We start from the raw sequence: 21,592 nt of genomic DNA, 5'->3' as shown, positions 1-21,592 counted from the left end.
ACCTCAAAAAATGACTTTTAAGAGCATATTTTCCAAATCCACACTAAAAAAAGAGTCTTAACAGAAACTACTTATAAATAAGGTGTTTGTGTTTATTTGCTGAAGTTACAGACACACTGCAAAATATGCACAAATCATTACAGAATTACACATTCAGTACTGGAATGTGACTTGTTACCTTATCTTCCAGGGCAGCCATCCTCTCCTTGAGATGAAGCTGGAGCCTTTCATTGGATTCAGACAGGAGCTTATCAACAGTTTCTGACAAACGTTTATTATGCTCTTCATTCATCTTCTCTCTCTGTCTAGCCTGAGATACAAAAAAGCTGCTGAAAAAACCCCAAATTTGCAGTATCTCCAGCAACTTCCAGGTTATGAAGGCAGCAAGCTCTCTTTAATCCAAATGCATTTTCTTTAACAGCAATATTTTTCCAAAGAGGAACACTGCATGTGCCTCCAGAGCTCTGTAAAGGGAGTCTGAGGGACACTTCAGTCTTTAATAAGTGATCCAAGATAAGAAGTTTAAAAATCTAAGCCTACATTAAAAAAATCTTAGAAAGGTACAATTCAGAATGGATTCCATCATTTATAACCCAGGAAACAATTTGTCCATAGTCATTTAATTCAGCAAGGTTTTTCAAACTTTCATTGGAGACTTCCAGCACATTTTCCTTGAGATTTAAGGTTAGTCACAGTACAGTGACTCAAATCTCATAGCTATCAGCCAGCCTAAACTCTGGCTTTATTTTAAAGCCGAGAAATAAAACCAGCTTTGCTGAAGAGGATTAGGTTCTTTCTTTCAGCTTTTTATCTTTGTCAAAATTATGTGCAGTACCCTTTGCAGTTCTTGATTCTTCTCTTCAAGCTGTGCCTCCATCTGTCTCAGTCGCTCCTCGATATTGCCGTGTCTCTCCTCAGCCTGTCAAGTTGAGAGCAAAATTAGAATTTGGGTGGGTTTTTTTAGGTTTCAAAAGCACAGAAACACTGAGGCACAGGAATATTTTGAACATGCTTTTGCACAACTGCCATTTATGGTAAAGGACAAAGCAGAACAGATGTTTTTCTGTCACCAAAAGGACCTTGCAAGAGTTCAGATGGGAAGTAGCAAAATGATGACACCTCTCACCTCTAAGTGCCATGAATCAACTCCTACTTGCAAACGAGCTTGCAACAGCAAAGTTCATTCATACCCCCAAGAAATAAAACTAAAAAACAAATAAAAGTAAAAACTAAGTGCATTTGCAGCTTCTCCTCACTAGCCTGGACGATGGGACCCTTTGTTAGTAATCATGGCAAAGCAGAAAGCAGCAAGCAGAGACAAGGACTAATATACAAATTCTACCTTCCTAAGCTTGGTGGCAAGTTCCAAAACTTTAGCATCTTTAGCAGCAGAGCTCCCAGGAGACAAAAGGTCAGACTACAGAGCCAGTTAGGGACAGGAAAGATAACAGGGAAAGAAATGAAACTAAGGCTTTGAAAGAAAACATGCACACACACTTGAAAAGGCTCATTTGTAGTTAACTAAATCTAGTTCCTTAGACTTCATTACTCCATTTTTAGCCCTCTAAAAATCTTGATGTTTGGTAGTACCACAACTTCTCTCGCTCCCCACTTGCTTCACTTAGCTAGCAGTGGAAGAAATTTAGGTTTCCCTTTCCGAAACAGTTCATGTTTAGAAGACTTTATACCTATTACTGAATAATTTTAATAAAAAGCACCAAAATAATAATTCAGAGATGTATTTTTATGATGTAAAAGAGTTAACAGAAAACCCACTTGAGTTCCAAAGAGCAGAAACTAAAAAAAAGAGATTAAAAGTTTAAGAAATAAATCAGAGAGTTTTCAGAGAGATCAATGGAAAAAAAGTAGGAAATAAACATAAAAATTTTCTGAATTATTTGTGGGAAAACTGGAAACCAACTGTAAGCAAGCCAACACTAGGAATGGCTTTCCTGCAGTGGGACACCAATGGAGAAGGGAGCCTGGAGGACACTGTGCCACCACCTCACCTTTGTAAGTGCTGCAACTCTCTGTGCCAGCTCAGCCTCCACCTCTGGCAAAGTCTCAGCTTTTCTCAGGGTCTGCTGCAGCTTTTGCTCAGCCAGTTCCAGTCGTTCTTGCAGTTGCCTGTTCTTATCTTCACTCTGCACAACATTATGGCCAGCAAGTGTTGAGAGTTAAAGAAGTGATCAGTTAGAAAGTGGTTGGCTAAACAATCATTTCTGGTTTATAAAGTTGGACTATTTCATGTCAAGCACTTGTCAAACTTCCTCCCTCACTAAGGCCTGTAAAAGTCACTACACACTATGCAGACCTTAAAAGCTTAGCTCAGAATGAGTAATTCTCAGCCACAAAACTTAAGATGCTTGGATACGCATACAGCAACTTAAAAATCCAGAATTAATAGGGACAAGAGCCCTATTGCCCCAACATGAAGTGCACTAAATTTCTCAAAACCATTTCCCCTTCCCAGTAAAACTGCGTCCCATCTTTATTCCCAGGGTAAAACTCTCTACAATGTACAACTCCAGCTCCTGAAGAACAATCACTAATAACAGCACATTACAGCTGATATTTATCTTCCTAAAAGCAAAGTGCTTCAGCACAGCATGAACATTAATTATCTCCATTAGCGTTATGCTGAGCAAAATGTACTTCATCTCGTTTGAAACCACAACCTGTCGGTGCATGGAGTCTTTAGTGGCAATTTCATTTTCAAGTTTATCATTGAGGTCGTGCACGGATGTAGCTTCACGTTGTGCAGCGAGGTAGCGTTTCTCCAGAGTGGTGATTCTCTCCTCCATGTCCTCCTTCTGGGCCAGAGTCTGGGACACAAGTCAGAATTTGAGAAAGAATTATTTAGTGATCAAATAAAAACTGAAAAAAACAACCAGGTATTTCTGTTATTTTTCTCAGCAGAAAATGAAGTAGAAAGAAATGACTTTTTAAAAACAGTGAATGATTAAAAACCGCTGGTCTTTATTATCTTACACCACAGATCTGCTACTTACCTTTCCAATGGTACACACACAGCAAATCCTGACTTTCTGGGGATGGTCAGAGAGTGTTCTTGGGTTTAACTAAGTTCTGTCTAATAAGGATGTGTGGGACCTTGGAGATTAGAGATTCAGCAGTGACAGGAACTGTCAACCACACCACTGAAATTCAAGGGATTCCTCAACCAAGTGCATCTTTTAAAAATGGAAGCATCAAGAGTAAGCTGAGCATGTATGACAAGATCAAGCATCTCTTCCAGAACATGCTGAAGCTGGCAATGCTAAATCACTAATACATTAATGAAATATCTAGTTAGTCATAGAGTTATCCTGAAGACAAAATCTTTTAAGTGACTGGTCTTTTAAACAAAAACCAGACAAACATCATGCCCCAAAAAACCATTTTCTTCCCATCTATCAAACCAAAGACATTCAAACAGCAGAAAGGTTCAACTGGAGCATGAAAGAGACTACAGTTTTATAAAGCAATGGCATTTGTGACTGCCCAGATTCTGACAGCTCCTTCCTCACCTCTCGTACATCCCTCTGTAACTTTGTGTTCATTTCTTCAGATTTTATTAGGTCTTTCCTTGCTGTGTCAAGATCTTCTTCCAGCTCGGTTACTCTGCTGGACAAAGCAGTGAGACGTTCTTTCATTTGTGTCTGCTCTTTGTTTTGCTTATCTATGATGTCTTGGAGTTCAATCACTTTAGCAAGGTTCTCATCGTGGCATAATGAACCATCAGAGGATCTCTGTTAAACAGGGGAAAAAAAAGTGTATTAGCATGATGCAAATAAGACTGGAAAACGAATTGTTACTCACCTGTAAACATCCCTCCCCAAAGATAATTTTATTATTGGATAGACTGCAAAAACTGAAGTTTTGATAACTAAGACTTCTTAATTAGATGATCACTCAAAAATATTTTATTATGGTTTAAATTTAAAATGTTATAGTTAATGATTAAAAATCAGACGTCAGCTAAGCAAAGTAAATAGCTGTACCTTGCCATTTGTAGTAGGTGTATTTTCTTGTTCATGATTTATATCCAGCATCCCATCTGGAAGTGTTTTCTTCTGATTATTTTGCTCTTTCAGAATCATTAACTAAAAGAAAAGTTTACAGACACATGTTTCAAGTCAATTCCTTTCTCACTAATAATATAAGGAACAGCTGCAAAAGCAAAGGAGCTAAACAACAATTACTGATTCTACTGCCAGGTATGTATTAATAAAATCTGGCACAGGCACTCAAATACCTTATGCCACTGCAAACCCTTATTTTAAAGGCACAGGAACTTTTTTTGTTGGTTTGGTTGGGGTTTTTTTGGTTGGGTTTTTTGGGGGCAGAGAGGGTGCCAGGAGGCTGAGGTTCGGTTTTTTCCTCTCCTGCTCTTTCAAAGCAGCCAAGTTAAAAATTTACAATTATTCCATTTGGCAAGAAATCAAAAGCAAGAAGTGAAAGTGAAACTTAATAAATTACTCTGTACAAATATTGACTGAAACACCCACAGTGGACACATGAAGCCTCCTTTTAAGACACAAACCTACCTCTTTATGTGTAGTACCTAGTTCTTCTTCCAATAAGCTACATCTTTCAAGTGCTACTCGTAGCCTCTCCCTTACCTGAAAGGGTAATTTCAAATTATTTGAAATCATTCAAATCAAAACGAAAACAATTTCACTTGCTGCCATGCCTTTACAGATAATAACGCTATTTCCATTACACTTAGAAACCTTCTTCATCTGGAGTCAGTACTAACACATGCTACCAAAAAAAGATAGCCAAATAATGTGTATCTTATAATCTAGCTTTTTCTTTTTTGTCATAAGCAACATGACCTGTATATTTAAGCATTAAAGAATTAAACACACCCAGAATTTGCTTGTCCTTTTGCAAGGCACAGACTGTTTGCTTTTGCTCATTTACAACATGGAAGAACAGGCAAAATTCCACTTAAAATCATCTGCCAGATTTTATATACAAGGGTCACAAAGTTAGGTAAACTGGAAGTTGGCAACAAAATTCACAGTGAACTTCAGCAGTTGCATATCCTGCTGCTAATATCAGGCACCACTGAAGGGAGGAGTTCCTTTCTATCCCAGTGTAACCAGATTCCCTTCCTCCTCCTCTCTCTAGTCCATTTCTTTACTAGATAATCAAAAGGATAAGTCCTGATGTTGTACAGGTAAGCAGCTGTGTGCATTCCTACAGCAAATATATTGCTCCTGAGCCATGCTGAGTTTACATTAACACAACTAATGAAGCACTTAAATAAACCACAGCACCTTGCTTTAGTTAAGTGCAGCATCTTAATTTAGGAGAGCAATTACTGATGTAGTTACACTTCAGAGATTTCTACAACTTCAGTGCCTGGCCCACACAAAGGAAACAGGATGAAAAGATGCTAGGGACAACATTTCATTACCTTCTCATCAAGGGCTTTATGATGCTCAAATAAAGATTTTAGTGCTTTGAGAACTTCTACTTCACTAGAAACTCCTGCTGGAGACTGAGCTTGTCTCTTCACAACAGTCATCCTGAGGGATCGCTCGTGCCTGGAGACAAGACACTCCAAATGTTCCAGTAACAGCTAAAGCAAAAGGAAAAAAAAGAAAGGAACAATGTTTATTCCTGTTCTGTACAACTGCAGAAAACTTTGCCTCCTAAAACATCAAGTTTAGAGTTCTAAACTTCAAATTTCAGACACAAAAGATACTGTACTGAGTGTAAAGACTCGTTTTTAACATTTGAGCTGTATTAGCAGTGTAAGCTGCTCAAACTGATCACCACAACCTGCCCACTCTGCTCCTCTGATCCCAGAGGTGCAGGATTACAAAACTTTAACAACAAGAATCTGGATGGCAGATAGTGGTGCAGTCTTACAAGCTTTTCCTGATTCTGCACAGCAGCATTTGGAGTTGTGCACAAGCTGCCAAACCTTCTCGATCAACACACACACATTTGCACTTCCATGGGGATTTGTGTACAAATATCAGGGGAAAAGTACTCCTGGTTTTTCAAATTGAACACTCAGTGTTTCCCTCCTTGTCGCTGGATGCTTTAACAATGGTGAGCTTGGGGAAGACAAGGAACTGACCCTTGTATTATTTCTTTCTGCTTTCAGTTCAGCAATTTCTTCTTCCCTTTCAAGCAGCTGCTCCCTGCATACATTCAGCTCTTTTGTAAGCGCTGCAAATTCCTGGAACAAACCAGACAGAAACATAAGCACATCAAATATCAGGACACAGTGAGAGTAGATTCATATGAACACTTGACAGTTCCTCGAAGCATTCATTTCAGATGTGTAAAGCCAATACAACTATAGAGTCAGGCTAAGCCAGCTTCAGTTCAAGCACTTAAAACCTTTACGCTGCCAACTGTAAAGAGAAAAGGTGTTCGACCAGGACTTTTGAAAACTTGTTTGTGTCTCAAGGCAATCATATGAGTTGGGGTTTCCCTGGTAAGCGAAGGGAAAAACATATTTGTCACACACTTTGTTACGGTTTCAAAGAGTTGTTGGCTTTGTGTGTTTTGGTTTGTTTTTTTAAACTACTGCTGAGGGAGACACGAAAAAACAGAGCACTAAGCAGAGCAAAATAAAGAAATCAAAAAACATGACAAATTTCAAGTCAGTATTTAATTGTGAGCGACAATGCATAATCCTGGCATGTACCAGAATACAGCTAAACACAGGAATTTCATTCATGCCTTCCCTCAGATCTCACAAAAGGGAATGAAGCAGCCCTTTCCCTACAGTCCTGCTAGGAATCTCCGAGGATTAGAATCAGAATTTTCTGAAAGCTGAGCCTGGGGGCTCAAAGCCCTCACAAGGCTCGCCCTTCAAATTCAATAAAGATTTCACCAAACAAAACCCAACCAAAGTGAAATAGTACAGAGTGAAGTGTCATCAGGGAACAGGAATGGAGCTAACTCACGTCACTCACTGCAAGCTTATTACTACACAGTCAATATGAGAGAGTATCTTCCCACAGTTTTGGCTTTCTGTCAGGAAATGACTGCACTAATATCTGCAAGAGCCACTGCATCCTAGACCATTTCCCCTCCCGACCAACAGCCTCACTAAAAATACTTAACATAAAAGCCATTTAAATGCTCTATCAACGCAGGGAGCATACTCTGAATAGAGCAAAAGGTACAACTATACACCACATTTAGAAGCAAACACAAAGCGTAACTTTATCTACCCTGGCAAAATTTAAGTTCTAATCTGAATCACACTGGAAATGAGAATTGGAAGTGTGAATGTGAACAAGTCCATCCTTTAGAAAAGAGCCTTTCGAGAAAGCAGCCCTCGTGTTGTCAATGCAACTTATAATGGGAAAATAAATATGCCTCAGTCACTCCAGTGGCTGGTGAACACGTCAGGAGCACTTGGATAAGAAAACAGTGAAATGCTAGCAAATAATACTCCTTTCTGTTGTCTAAAATAAGGAAAATACTCATAACAAGAGACTTGCCTAACAAACAATAGATTTGTACAGCTGAACTGGTGATTAGCAGGACGTGGTAAACACAAATAGCCAGCTAAGTGGAGACACAATTGCTGCTTCTCTGCATTTTCCAAACTTTGCAGACACACTGCTTATCAGCCAGGAGCTGCTTATCAAGTGAAAGCTTAAGATGGAGCTGTTTTGCAGCAAAATTCAAAGCGACAGAAAGCACATGCTTAAAAACAAAAGGCCACATCAACCAATTAATTATACTAAGCACATCTGCAAATTCTAACATGCAGCTAAAAATAAGCAGACACGGTCAAAAGACACTGCAATTTCCAATATTCATTTGGTAAACTTTGTTCTAAAATATTCACATGACTGAAAAGACAAAAAGTATGTTGCACAATACACATTTAGAGTGAACTCCTTTGGAATTACTAACGTACCAGGATTTTAAAAGTTGCTGTGAAAAAGACAGCAATGCCACCACCACAGATGCAGAATCCATCCCTATAATCCCTGTTCCTAAATAAAAACCTGCTCATTGGAAAAAAGTTTCAGTCCCTCTGCCTAATCAGCAAAAAACCTGCAAAGTCTTAATTTATTTTCCTTTCTCAACCACTAAATTATTTGATTTCTCTAACACACTTAATAATTACATTCACATAAATATTTTACTGCAGTATTTCATTTACATTCCTAAAAAAAACGGCCTATTATTTTCAACATGGCCTGAAAATACTTCCAAAACAACCTGCTCTGTAAATACAGCTACCAGAACTTTTACACACACAAAGCAAATTACAAAAGGGTCCTGACTGCAAGGTAAACCAAGAGAGGAAAAACCTACTTCAAGCTTTGCTGGAGCTGACAGAAAAATTGACTCTACTACAAGCTTTCCCTTCAGAATGCTCCTTCACATCCAAGCTTTCCCTGTACCTTCAACATCCCACCTGTGGGAGCTTCCAAGACTCCCAGGGAACTGGCAGCACACTCCCCTTTTGCTCTCACACAAGCTCAGGTAAACCAGAACCCAAAATTTCCATGTTTCACTGGCAGTCTCCACTTACCGTTACAGATTAGGTAATCATGGACTACTGAGAAGAGCTTGGTATGCACTTACTTCCTTGGTGTGCTTCCCCTTTCAAATTAATAGTAATGTAAGAAGAGTTCTTTGAAAAACCTCAAAAATGCCAACATTAACATTTAGAAACATCAATATTTCCCAGTTCTCCAAATGACACTGGACCGACATGGGAAGTCTTCTATTTTTCCGACCTCTATCTCCAGTTTTGAGAACAGGATGAAGAGCACAGCAAGGACTACCAAACACTGTCTCATCATCCTTTCTCAACTTAAAACTACTGCATAGCATCAATATATATATTTTTATCTGTTTGAGCTTCCCCACATGAAAACCAGCTGTACATTTGAAAGGAAATCTATTCACTCTTCAGATGGTTATAGGACAGAGAGTTCTATTCCACTGCATACTTCTGTGCAAACACAAACTGTAGCACAACTAGATCCCAAGTGTGACACGAGCCATCACACTGTCAGATGACCCAAAGCAAGAGTGCCCACAGGAATTTATACTGCTGCTGCATAAACACACTGACAGGGATTTCTGGCATTGCATAACACCTCCAGTGCTGTTTGTTTTGACAAAATAAAGTTGCTTCGAGTCCCGTGAGCTGCCTAAGAAAGAACATTTGAACGTCCTTAGTTTCAGTTGACACTGCCAAAAGACGTGTCCTTTCTAGTTTTAATACTTACCTTCAATGGCAGACAATCTGTGATTTCCTTAAGCAGTTCAAAAGCAGAGAAACCATCTGCAGCTTTATAATCTCAAAAAATTTCTAGTTATCTCATAATTTCTTCCTTGGCATTAGATGAATGTACAGAAGGAATTAAAAGAAAAATGAAAGAATCCTGAGAAACTTTCTTACTTGTCCACAAAGCTGTGTTACTTTTCTGTAATTAAGAAGACTGAGAACAACAGAATGAAGTTCTGCTCTGTTTCTGGCTGCCATCAAAATAATAAATACACAGTGCTGGGGATTGACAAGAATGGAACTCGCAATAAGCACTTCAGAGCACTCACACGAATCAGTGGAAGAGTGCTGAATTTACCAGGGAAATATTCCCTGCTGATTAGAACATTCTGGCAAACACCCATCCTCTACACTAAACTGAAATGTTTACTGAAGAAAGTAACTTTCTGACCCAACTGAATCATTCCAAACACATCACTCTTGCTGCCAGAAATAAATATTCTCAACAAAAAGCCACATGGAGCAAGTAAGTTGGTTCTTGTTCAGTAATACATTTTCTGGGGTTTTTTTTTGTTCTCAAGCTCCACGATTTTTTAAAACAATAGCATTTCTTCTACCTCAACCTTCAGAACTGACCTTCAGCCTTCAGTATTTTAGATGCCACAATATAAACATCCTTCCAAAAGCTGGATCTGTTAGTGCTGAGCTGTCAAGCCTGGCTGAGCTGACACACTTGGGAACTTCCAAGATCTCAGTCCAGGAACATTACGGCTTTCAGGGAACAGGTTCCCTTCATGTTTACTACAAACCTAACTCATAGGTCTCACAGACAGCACATCACAGACCACTAAATGCTACATGACAGGAAGAGAGTATTTAACCTAGGGAAACACTTGAAGGAAACAGAGGTAATTCCTATAAGTCTTATATTATAAGCTGGGTACTAGGGATGCTCTACAAAGAACTAAATTTGGTTGGAATTTGATCAAGCAAAAAAAAAACAAACAAAAAACCTTATTCCACAAGAAAATGGAACACCACTTGAGTGCACAAGGAATCGTGGATTACAAGCAACCATGTACCCAGAAACTTTATATAAATGATGAAAATATATGTAATAAAAAAAAGAGAAATATTTTAAATTCATCAAATATTATTAAATACTGTTAAAGTAGTAACTTCAGGCAATAGAGAGATGAAGTTGTGACTGTTGCATCTTTAGGAACATCTGTGACCAAAATATATGATTGGAATTGATCTGTTTAATCTCCAAGTGATATTTTGGTTTACTGTTATCATTCTGGTCTGTAGACTGAATACCAAGCAACCCACTCACAAATCTGAGCAGCTAAAGAGAGCAGGAAAAGGACAACTGGGGGAAGTGCAGGACATCAGGGGTGAAAACCAATGGGATCTGAGATAAGTTTCCATCATGATGTTTGTATTCCATATAAACCACAATTATTGCAAATGATGACTGCATGGAATTGGCAAATATACAGTCTTCAACAAAACAAGCAAAGAAAATGTAAAATATCTAGGCTTATTCCTAGGGTATTTCACAGTCACTTCATTTTAAACTGAAGGGTTTAGGTAGCACACAGTGACCAAGACCCCCAATATATTTGAAAGTTCCTAGCAAGCAAATTTTTGTACCTATTAAATCACAGCTTTGTTTTGGGGTTTTTTTGGGCTAAGAATCCAAACAATGAAATGATGAAACAGTTCAAGGGTATCGAGAGTTAAAACTAAAGAAAACTGACTTGTTTTCACCATTAAATCCAGCCTTGGAAAAAGAACAGAGTTACACACAACAGCAAATCCAGAAACAACCAACCACCAACAGAAATTATGCTTTGCCTGTTCCATGTAATAATACACATTGCTTTCAACCTTTCCATATCTCTGGCCTGTGCTAATGGGAAAGAGAAAAATCAGCCTAGACTGTGCAAAGAAAAATATTTTCCTTTTCACCTCATGAAATTAATTTCCAGTAAGCATCACGCAACCTGAATTGACTAAACTACAAACATAAAACTTATTTCAAGCATTAATAGAATCAGTTCTATGAATCAAGTTTAGCTTTTGTTCTCAAAGCCCCCAACAACTTAAGAGGGAGTGTAAGAGAATACTTCAAGTAATATTAAAATACGGGTATGTCAAATCCTTGTGTTTCGGAACATGGAAAGGCTTTTCATGCTCAAAGTGGCTGTTTTTCCAAGTGGAGCTAACTACCCACCAGAGTGAGAACACACTGGAGCTCATTACATAATTCGTGTATTGACCTCCTTTCCTATTTCTGTGTATGCATAAAATGTTTTATAACTCAAAAGACAACCACCAAAACAGAGGTGCAGATTTCTTTACTGTCAAAAAAAATTTCTCCCCTTCCAACTAGTGGCATTGAGATATAGAAAAGGTTTAATATCACCTTTGGTTAACTCTCAAAAATCTGTATTTTCTTCGAAAAAACCCCTTTTTTTTCTTTTCTCAGAAACTGCAAGACTGCATGAAAACACTCTAGTGAATATTGCTGCCAGCTGCCAGTCAGTGATCAATACTAAACCTGAGTCACTTCTTATCATTCCAGTCCTTTGTTTTAGCAGGTCTTCTTCAAATGCCCCTCTTGGATTGACCTATCTAGGCTTTGTCATTAACGCTGCTCAATCCTAAACGGGCAATTAAGTTTTAACGTGTTTACAGTTGCATAATGTTATTGCTCTGGAATGAAACTCTCGCTGTTCCCAGTCCCCTTTGGAGCTGGAAGCAGAATCAACTGCCTGGCATTTGACAAGCAAAGAGCCAAAGGACTCCTCGCTCACAGCCAGCAGGTACCAAACATATGCCCAAGAGCAAAATGGAAAAGCTTATAGCAAGCCCAAGTCTCCATGGCAATAAGCAGGTTCCCAGTTACCATCCTGAGTGAGTTGCCTAAATTTATGCACAGCGTGCCCTGAGCCTGAACTACAAAGCACAAAATCCAGACTTCAGCACTGGGAGCTTCCGGAAGTGCAAGGAAACATCAATGGGGAAAGGTGGGATTTGGCAGCTTGGCAAAAGGAACGCAGGAGCAGCAGGAAAAGGGAGGTAGAAACACACCAGCTCCATGTTCTTCCCCCTGTAACGCCCCTTCCCCAATCTAACAAACACATTTCTGACAGACACGTCCTATTTGGGGTGCAGGGCGTAAAAGTACCGGAACCCAAACCTGGATCCAGCCTCTTGCTCCTCAGAGGACAAGGGGTTTTCCTTTCACCACATGAATCCCTGCTCAGACCTCATACACACAGCAGCAAAGTCTGGAGAGGGAGCCTGCAAACCCTTGTGCACGGAGCAGAGCAGAGGTCGAAGACACGCTGGAATCATTAACTACAGCCTGTCCAAACCAGGACCAGCAGAACCCTTACTGCCTGTCCTCCCCCATTTCACTTCCCCTAAACCCAGCAGAACAGCGCTGTTGTGTACACAAGGACAAGGGCAAAGCCTCGTGCAAAACCAGATCTTTGTGCATCACTGGAGAGCCAACATTCCCTGATCACACACCGTGCTTTGGACTGCAAGGGACACAGGGCAACCTTCCAGGCTCCTCCATTATACCCAGACCTCCATCCATCCATCCATCCAGCACGGGGAACACAAGTCACACATGCAACACGCAGTCCCTACAAGCCTGTTTGCAGCTAATGTGCTGCGAGGCAAAACCAAGCCACAGCTGCATCCTACAACTGCTTTGTAGTCTGGGAAACGAAGGAAAGAGAACGTGAGGTTGTTCAAACAAGTCAGAAAACCTCATCCAGTCACTCCTATTACAACTTGCAGTTTGCTCTGCATTTTCTGTAACCAGCCTTGGGATCATCAAAACGTTCAGAGTCCCCAATTTCTCCAGATAGTCTGTTAATCTTTTCATGAGCCTTAACAAATCAACACAGCTTGTTCAAAGTAGGATAGATCACACAGGGTGGTCAGTTAAGCCAGAGCAGATACAACCTGTATTGATCCCAGCCTTTTACACACCTTTTAAAGCTACAGATGTGTATCAAATCAACCAGTGAAAAACTCTACTGAAGTACCTGGCTTTCCCCCCAGGGCTTTCTCCAAATATTCAATTGAGGGGGCAAACCCTGCAAGTTAGCAGAATGCACAGAGGATTAACAAGAAATGAAGATACTGAGCACTAACTTGAAATACCAGTTTTAAGTTATTTTGTTCACTTGCCTTTGTAAAAAATACTTATGAAATGTTGCCTCTATTCAGGCAACACCGTGGATCTTCTGAGTAAGGAAGTCCAAAAGCTGAAGCATTACAAGAGCTGGAAGGTGACAGCTGCCTAGCAGCAAGCACAGCAAATGCAGAAGCAGCCTTCAGACTTGCATGAAACTTGGCATCTATTCATATGCAATGGTAGCAGAAAACCTTCTTCCAATCACTTCATTGTGGTGTGGCTATGCAAGGAGTTCCACCTTAGCTGCTCTTCAATGTACAGGAATACGCCCCCTGAAAGGGCAGATAAGGCACAAAAGTATTCAGAACCATACCCAGCTTGTTTTCCTTGGAAAAATGTCCAAGATCAACTAAAATATGCATCGGGAAAACTTTAGTCATCATCGAAGAACAGGCTTTTCAACTTGGGATGTGTATGGCTACTTTGTGCAGTAACTGTTGAGAATGGTTGATAACGAAGTAATCCTTTCCAATACTGTACCACTCCAACCACCAATATTCCAGAGTAACACCTTAATTTAACACAGAGTAAGCCTACAATACTTGGGGGGTGTTAGAAAAACAACTGCCCCTCAGTGACACTCTGAATCAGTCAATTCTAAGGGTTTCACAATCTGAGTTACCACATTCCTGCACCCCCAGCCTAGTCTATTTTGATTAGGAACTAATACAGTAAAGCAGCAGCACAACTTCTTAGGTGTAGCTTTAGGCATCTCCATTTTTGGAGTTCATGTCAGTGAAGAAACCTACCCACACCCATACCCACTATGGCAAAAGGAGAATACACTCGTACTTAATTAAAGAGCAAGAATCTTGCATTACTAGTTTGACGAGGTATGGGACAAAACCAGTCTCCATCTTTAATATGACAGTAGAGAGATTTCAGTCAAGTTTTTCCTCTCCTCACACAAAGCTGCTCAAGATTTCCTGGGATTCCACACTGGATGGCACAGCATGCCATGCTCCTTGGGGATACCAAACTGCAGAACAGCAAGATGTGCTGGGAAGATTTAAGAAGCTCTGTAATTTTCCTGGGACCCCCCCATTCTGGAGACTGAGCAGCTATAACAAAATCTTTTAAGTTGTAAACACATTGAACTGGAAGTTTACTTGGGCAAGAAATAAATCTTTTTCTGCACATCAACTCTAAACATACTGCACTCACAAGAAACAGCACAATTCTGGCTTGGCTGGCATTAAATATTAAATTCCTACGACTTTTATAAATTAAAAACTATTTCAACCCTACATACTACATTCTAGTCATCTCACATGACTAATACTGCTCAGTTTTTTACAAACAGACCCGGGACAAGACCCATCATGCACAATTATTTCAGTGACAAGATACTCCTGCTTGCAAAAACTGTGAGCAGCAGCTGAGGCCTTGCCCTATTCTAATCGTTCATCTTGGCCTCTGGTTGCCAGCTTTAGTTCTGTGGCTAGCAGCTGAAAAGTACATTTTTCACACTCTGTTAAGAGGGAATGCTTGGGAATATCTGAATAAGGCTGGCCAAGCCACCCTCATTAAACAAGCACCAGCATGCACTTCCCCCTCAGTGCTCTCCTATTTTATATATATATGTATTTATTATTTTTGCCAAGCAATGCACACTTCAGTCTTATAATTTCAAACTTGTTTAAGCAAGTAATACTCACTGAGGACAGATACGTGCCTTCAGCAGGAAATTCGACTTACCAGCTCGTCACATTTTGTTTTTCCTATTTCTCTGTACTCTATCACCCCAGTTTACAGGCTGAGTGGATTTATTGGGCTAACTGAAGCTAAATATGTCCAAATCTGTGATATTCTGAATAAATGCTACTGGACCATTCCATGGAAAAGTTGTTCCATTTTAACAAATACTCCAAAACAAAGCAATTCCAAAATCCACACGAAAAAAACACAGTCTAGGTCCTATGACAGACATGCCTGCTATCTAAACACAGAAAAAACTAGGAAAAAGATCAGCATCATAGATTAAGCATTGAAGAGCTGTTTTAGGGGGAAGGTTAAAGCTTTTTTTAAGGTTCAAAGTAATTTTTTTTTTGTCTGCCACCAAAAAAAAAAAAAAAAAAAACAACCCCATAATGAACAGTTCTTAACTTGATAACTACCTGAACCCAGACAGCAGAAGGAAACCAGGGGGATGAGCAATGCCATAATGCAGAGAAGAAATAAAAAAAAATCAATCAATCAATGAAAAATAAATAAATGAATAAAAGACAGGTGCAGACTGTCAATATGGTGTTACCACTAACAAATGCTGACCTGAAGGATGGGGTGGTGAGGAACCTGTGAAGCTCCTATTCCACACTGGACTAAAAGCAAGGGAAAGATGACGCAACAGGGAAGCCCTGCAGCCTCCAACTCCGTTGAGACAAAAGAAATGCTTGGCCCATTTCTCCTCCTCTACTTCCCAGGACTTAATCTTTTATAACCATTGCACAAAATTCAGGAGAGGGTTATGAAGACTCCACAAACTGCAGTTCCAATGGGATCGGAGTTACACCAACATCAGTATCAGCATAAACGAGACCCTGGGAGAGGAAAAGGACAGCTAAAATCCTAAAAAGCTGTTCCATTTCCACTTTACATGAAGCAAAGTAATTCCAGATTTCTCGAGACAAAGACTCAGCTTTTGGAAGATAATGGTGTGGAACCACACCCTCCAAAGACATTCTGAAAACTCAAGCTGCATGTTTTAAAAGAAATAAGTTACTGGATGCACCTGCCTCGTGCTCTTTAACATAAGGCTAAAAGAATGTTATGACCTTCCAAGCCTTTTCCCATGAACTACAAAAAGGTGGTCATGCTGTATGAAAAATACATTACTCAAGAATAACAAAAAGATTCACAGTGGTATCCCCAAGGCATCTCTGAAGTTATCTAAACCAGACTTTTAGTCATTCCCCCAAATGTACTACAGCAGAGAGAGCTTTGAGGGGATAATCTGAAATTAGGAGTTTACCTTACACAGGCATAAAGATGTGGAAAGCCCAACCAGATTCACCCAGACATCCAATATCACACGGGCTCTGCTCTTCCAGCCTTGGGTCTCCTGGGTGCAGCATCACTCTTTACAGCCAAATTAGATTATCTGAAGAACTCTTAACAAGAGAATCCCATTCATTAATTTTTAATTTGGATCAGAAGTTTCTTTTACTTCCAGGTTTCCAAAGCAGCCCATGCCTTAAATCCCAGTAGAAGCAAGAGATTCAAGCGTGAGATGCATCCAGGACTTTAAATAACCTACACAACAGAACCTTAAAGTATGTAAAATTACAGAGTCCAGTTTCCCACTGGGAACAGCAAATCCACAAGCAGAAGCTACAGTGAAAAGCATAGCAAATAATTGAATTTAGGTCTGGTACTATTAGTTCAGCAAGGTTAACAGAGCCCCATGGCTCCCAGCATGTTCAGCTCACAGGTTTCCCAATTACGGATAGGAATGCAAAGAAAATGAGTGTTTTGACTCTAACGTTCTATTGGCAAAAGTATATATTGCTAAATAATTGTCACAGGCTCACACAGGACAATTGAGAATGCACAACTCAAACCCACAAATCCACAGTTTAAACCCTGCCACTGATCAAGACAGCAGTCCCTTCAGATGTGTACCGAACTTCCTTTTCGCCCAGTTTCCTTTTTTAAGGCAATTTGGGGTTGCACCGTGAAAAAACTTTCATATCAGGCATTCTGTAAAGCAAATGAGCAATTCCACTTTCAGATCTCTCTCTCTCTCCCTTTTCATGACTGTGCTTGAAAACTCAAAAATAGTTTAATGAAACTGGTCACTATTTGTTGAGATAACCATGGATCCAGCACCACTAAAACAACAAGAATTTATGATCCTCTTTATTGAGTGAGCCCTCTCCACATGGAAGAGCATTTAGCTTTTACACCAAGGATTTTGGTGGCCAAAATTCCTTTTCAAGTAATTAAAAATAAACCCCATTTCCCAGCACTGGACACTGTCAGTGTTGAAGACAATCATTAACAAGACTTCATCAACTGCAAGGTAGTTTCTTCACATGAACAGTCACAGATCTTTCAACCCTACATCAAACCAGTCTCAACTTCGTACAGGCCAACATAGAAATTCTTTGTTGAATTGTGTGAAACTGCACATCTTAAGGTGGTTTTGTTTTGTTTGGCTTTTTTAACTACATAAATTACTCAGCTCCATAGGCTTATATAATTAAATCCTTATATTGTGCACTGTTCTGTAAATTTGAGGTAGGGAAATCCAAATCTCACTTCTCTCAACAGTAGAGTGTTTAACAATCTCCATGCTTTACTCATTTTTACCAGATAATCTACCCTGCCATTCTATATAAAAGGTAAATATGCCTCTAAAAACAATGTTTTAAGTGTATAGAACCAAATTTTATATGCATTTATATGAGAGGTAGGATTTAAAAATATTCTGAAGCACTGTGCTTCAGAATATTTCTCTACAATTGAATACCAAACTCTGCCATGTACTAGCAATAGGAGTAAGGCAAAACACAGCATGGCTCAGACCATACCCAAAGAGAGACTACTGTTCTACAGAGGAAAAAAACAAAAAAGGAGAAAAAAATTAATTAAATTGAAAAATAAAACCAAGAGCTGCCCACTTTCCTATCACAACAAATAAAAAAATGCATTTTTTCCAAAGAGAAGTTCTTTTTTTCTCCTTAACAAAACTCAAAAGGTCACAAATGAAATTTCTCAAGCTTTTTTTCCACATGGCCCTTTAAACAAGTCCTTGTTTAAAATCTGTCCTGAAGATACCCTGATTATGCTCAATACTGCTCGTGTAAGGATCTTTTCATTAAGGAATCATAGAATCCTAGAACGGTTTGGGTTGGAAGGGACATTAAAGTTCACCTCTGCCATGGGCTGGGACACCTTCCCCTAGACCAGGTTGCTCAGAGCTCCACCCAGCATGGACTTGAACCTTGGCGCACTTCAAAAAATTCGCGAAACAAAAGACTAATTCTAGATATTTATCTTTCTGAAAACATAACCAGAAGACAGATGAATTACAGGAATGTGTTGACTGTTCTTATTATATATATCCATCAATATCCATGGCATATTTCAGATCCAACCAAAATTATACTCCTCTTTAAGATCTTCACAACCATCCTCAAAAACCATATCCTCAGTAGACATGAGTGTAAACACACAAGCAAAGTTCAAGGCCACTGTGGAACAGTCTCAAAAGGGAAGATTAAGCAACAAAGCTTCTCTTCTGAAAAATGCTGCAGCTCTGGCCTCTGTAGGAACAGGCTGCAGACCCTTGTCAGGCTGATGAGGAGAAAGGAGCTGATTTTCAGCAGAGCTCACTGAAACCAAAGGTCAAGTCTGAAACAGATAAAGGTCATGGGCAAAAAAACAAGTGAACCAACTACTCACATCATCTCAGAGAAAAACAACACATCAAAATAAAGTGAGCATTACCTTGGACTCGTAATCACACTCCTCCAATTCTAAATATCCAAACTCCCAGAGCAATCTCCTCAAATGACCTACAGATATGGATTCAGCTCCCTACACAATCATCTGGAGTTTCCAAAATGTGGAAATATTTCTTCCCTGTGCCTCTGTGAAAAAGTCAAATTGAATAAAAAACTCACTCCATTCAGTAGCAAAATAATAATTCTTTCAGCCCAGAGAATGTGAAAACATTTTTCCTGGCAAGAATTACACTACACTTACACTTGGGGAACCCACAGGCAGGATTACAAAAAAAAAAAAAAAAAAAACAAAAACATTGGAAAGTTATGAGCATCCAGATTGCCTGACACACACAACACAAATTTATCCCTCCTCAGTATTTGCAGTTTGAGATCCATATACACAAGAGATTATGGTATTTTCTAATATGCGTCAACAGACACCAGTCAGCCTTACAGACTTTAAGTGACTTAAGCTGCCTAAATTGCCACAAGCAGCTTACACAAAGACCTTTGTCATATTCCTTTAAAAATGGAAAACTAAAAAGTAAATCCCCAAATTCAATTGTGGAGCATATTAATGCAGTTCTGAAACGCAATGCTAACTCAGGGAGAGGAAGAAAAAGTTACTAATAGGCACTTAAAATGTTCTTTCCTAAGATTCAAGGTCTCTGACAACACTCCTAACTATAAGGGGCCTACATCTATTAAAACACAATGTGTCCTCTTAATTCTCTGATCAAAACCCATAGTGAATAAAACCAACATTCAACTCTCCTAAACAAAATTACAGAAAGGATGAAACAAAGTCTCAGCCCAGTGGGCATTAAAACATTAAGAATTTGTAAAGGGGCAGGGAATTGTGCTCTTAATTCATATTTATCTTAAAAAAAAAAAAAAAAAAAAAAAAAAGCCAGGAGGTTTCATTTTTTTAAATGGAATTGCAATTATGTAGCCACATCGAATCTTTAAGTCCTGCTACCAAACATCTTCAAAGCCCTTTTTAGTTACACTCTTAGAAAGAATGGAGGAAAAAAATTAAAGGCAGCAGAGGAAGAATTCTCTGAATACCTAAAGACACTGCCTGTGGTACCAGAGGCTACAGGCAAGCAAACACTGATGAGAGTATATATGTGATGTTCCCCTGGCTCTAAATTCGTATTTTTAAATACTTTGTTTTGATTATAGCTCTTTTCACCTTATATACAGCCTGTTTGTTAGGCTGCAGGTTAGACTAGAGCACCCCAAGCATTAATAAACCCACTGTCAGACATCTGTCCACAGCAGCACAAGAGTAGGGAAAAACAATCACTAGCTCCTGTTTCAGGGCATCAGCCACTGTTAAAACAAATAGAAGGCATTTCTGTGCAGTCACCAAACATTCTTCCTGCAAATAAACTAAGGAAAATAAAAAACAAGAGTTTCGGACTTCATCAAATCTGCTTATTAAGGGGATGGATGGAATATCATTAAGCAGTAAAACAGCAGCAAATTTCACCCCAAATTTAACAGCAGCAAAATTCACCCTCGAATACATGGAAACTTAAAATAAATTCCAAATTTAATCTAGCTAAAAGGTCTATTTATAAATAAGCAAACCTAAATTAAGAGCACAGTATAAACAGCACGTTGCTAACAATAGGCAAACAGATGTCTGCTGGGCAGGGGTGGGATGTTTCAATAAACAAACCCCAACATATCCACATGAGAAACCAAGAACCAATGCTGGAGACACAGTCCTCAGTGTACTCCACTGCATTATTTAAGTGTAACTACTCCTTTTTTGCCCAAACAGAGAGCATTCTTTCAGATAAACTCATACTCTGAAGGTTTGGGGCAAAAAGTGTCTGTTTCTATGTCTTGAAAGAAATAGGGAAGCTGAGGTTTACCGATAGTCAGTGAAGAATTCTGAATGTTAATTCCTATCACCATCTGACTTAAACTAGTGTGAAGCCAAATCTGTTCAGTAATTTACTAACAGTAAGAGCCAAGTAGGATTTAGCAACTGAAACTCAACACAGATGTCTGAAAATGCAACAGGAAGAGTCCTGTTCATCTTTGCTGTCAGAACGGGGCAGGAGAAGCGGAGGATGTGCCTGCTCTGACAGCCGTGTGAAACCCTTTGGCACCTCCAGGATTCCTGGACACTCTGCTGAGATTAATGGCTGTTACTCAGAAGTCAGCACCAGCTGCTGCCAGGGTAAGAAGTGCAAGCTATGGCACCTCAGGGCTGAACATCTGGGAACGCTGGAAACGGAGCTGCGCTTGAAGTGCTGAGGAAATTTCAGCTGCTGCAGAGTTTGGCAAGGCCTTTGTTTAATGTGCTTTCTGCCACTGTGTTCTTCATATTAGGTACAATTCAAAACCTCATTTCTACATCTATGACATCCTGTATTACTCAAAACTTGTCTGGAGGAAATCCAAATACCACTATTCATAAAGTGGCAACTAAATCCTTAAGTCCATCATTTCAAAACAATACCAGGGCAGCCTTTGGGCTAGGTGTTCTGGTATTTCTTACATGTGAGGCATTGAGTATTTCTGAGATTGTCTAAGGAACATCATTCTATAGGGACATGCCTGAATTTCACTGACTACAACTATGAACTGACACACACCATTTTTAACTGCAGTGTGAAGTAGTGATAAAATATTTACTATGGATAGAAAGCAACTTTTACTTTAACCTTC

At 39.4% G+C, this 21,592-nt stretch overlaps 1 protein-coding gene across 18 annotated transcripts in view; it reads right to left on the bottom strand.

Annotated features, from left to right (window-relative positions):
* The window catches only part of PPFIA1 (PTPRF interacting protein alpha 1), a 53,810-nt gene that overhangs the window by 26,355 nt on the left and 5,863 nt on the right, over positions 1 to 21,592 (bottom strand). For 12 of the 18 annotated variants that reach the window (XM_048306276.1, XM_048306269.1, XM_048306274.1 and 9 more), the window contains exons 3-12: positions 6,098 to 6,199; positions 5,426 to 5,590; positions 4,548 to 4,622; positions 4,002 to 4,103; positions 3,528 to 3,749; positions 2,679 to 2,825; positions 2,010 to 2,144; positions 1,343 to 1,417; positions 836 to 919; positions 179 to 310 (exon numbers count right to left, since the gene is read on the bottom strand). In XM_048306276.1, the coding sequence (XP_048162233.1) occupies positions 179 to 310; positions 836 to 919; positions 1,343 to 1,417; positions 2,010 to 2,144; positions 2,679 to 2,825; positions 3,528 to 3,749; positions 4,002 to 4,103; positions 4,548 to 4,622; positions 5,426 to 5,590; positions 6,098 to 6,199 (1,239 nt within the window). The remainder of the gene's footprint in view (positions 1 to 178; positions 311 to 835; positions 920 to 1,342; positions 1,418 to 2,009; positions 2,145 to 2,678; positions 2,826 to 3,527; positions 3,750 to 4,001; positions 4,104 to 4,547; positions 4,623 to 5,425; positions 5,591 to 6,097; positions 6,200 to 21,592) is intronic. The other 6 variants (XM_048306281.1, XM_048306286.1, XM_048306285.1 and 3 more) reach the window with 1 other exon arrangement.

This window comes from Corvus hawaiiensis, chromosome 6 (assembly GCF_020740725.1).
Source record: "Corvus hawaiiensis isolate bCorHaw1 chromosome 6, bCorHaw1.pri.cur, whole genome shotgun sequence".
NCBI lineage: Eukaryota > Metazoa > Chordata > Aves > Passeriformes > Corvidae > Corvus > Corvus hawaiiensis.
This window is presented reverse-complemented; position numbering and strand designations above follow the sequence as displayed.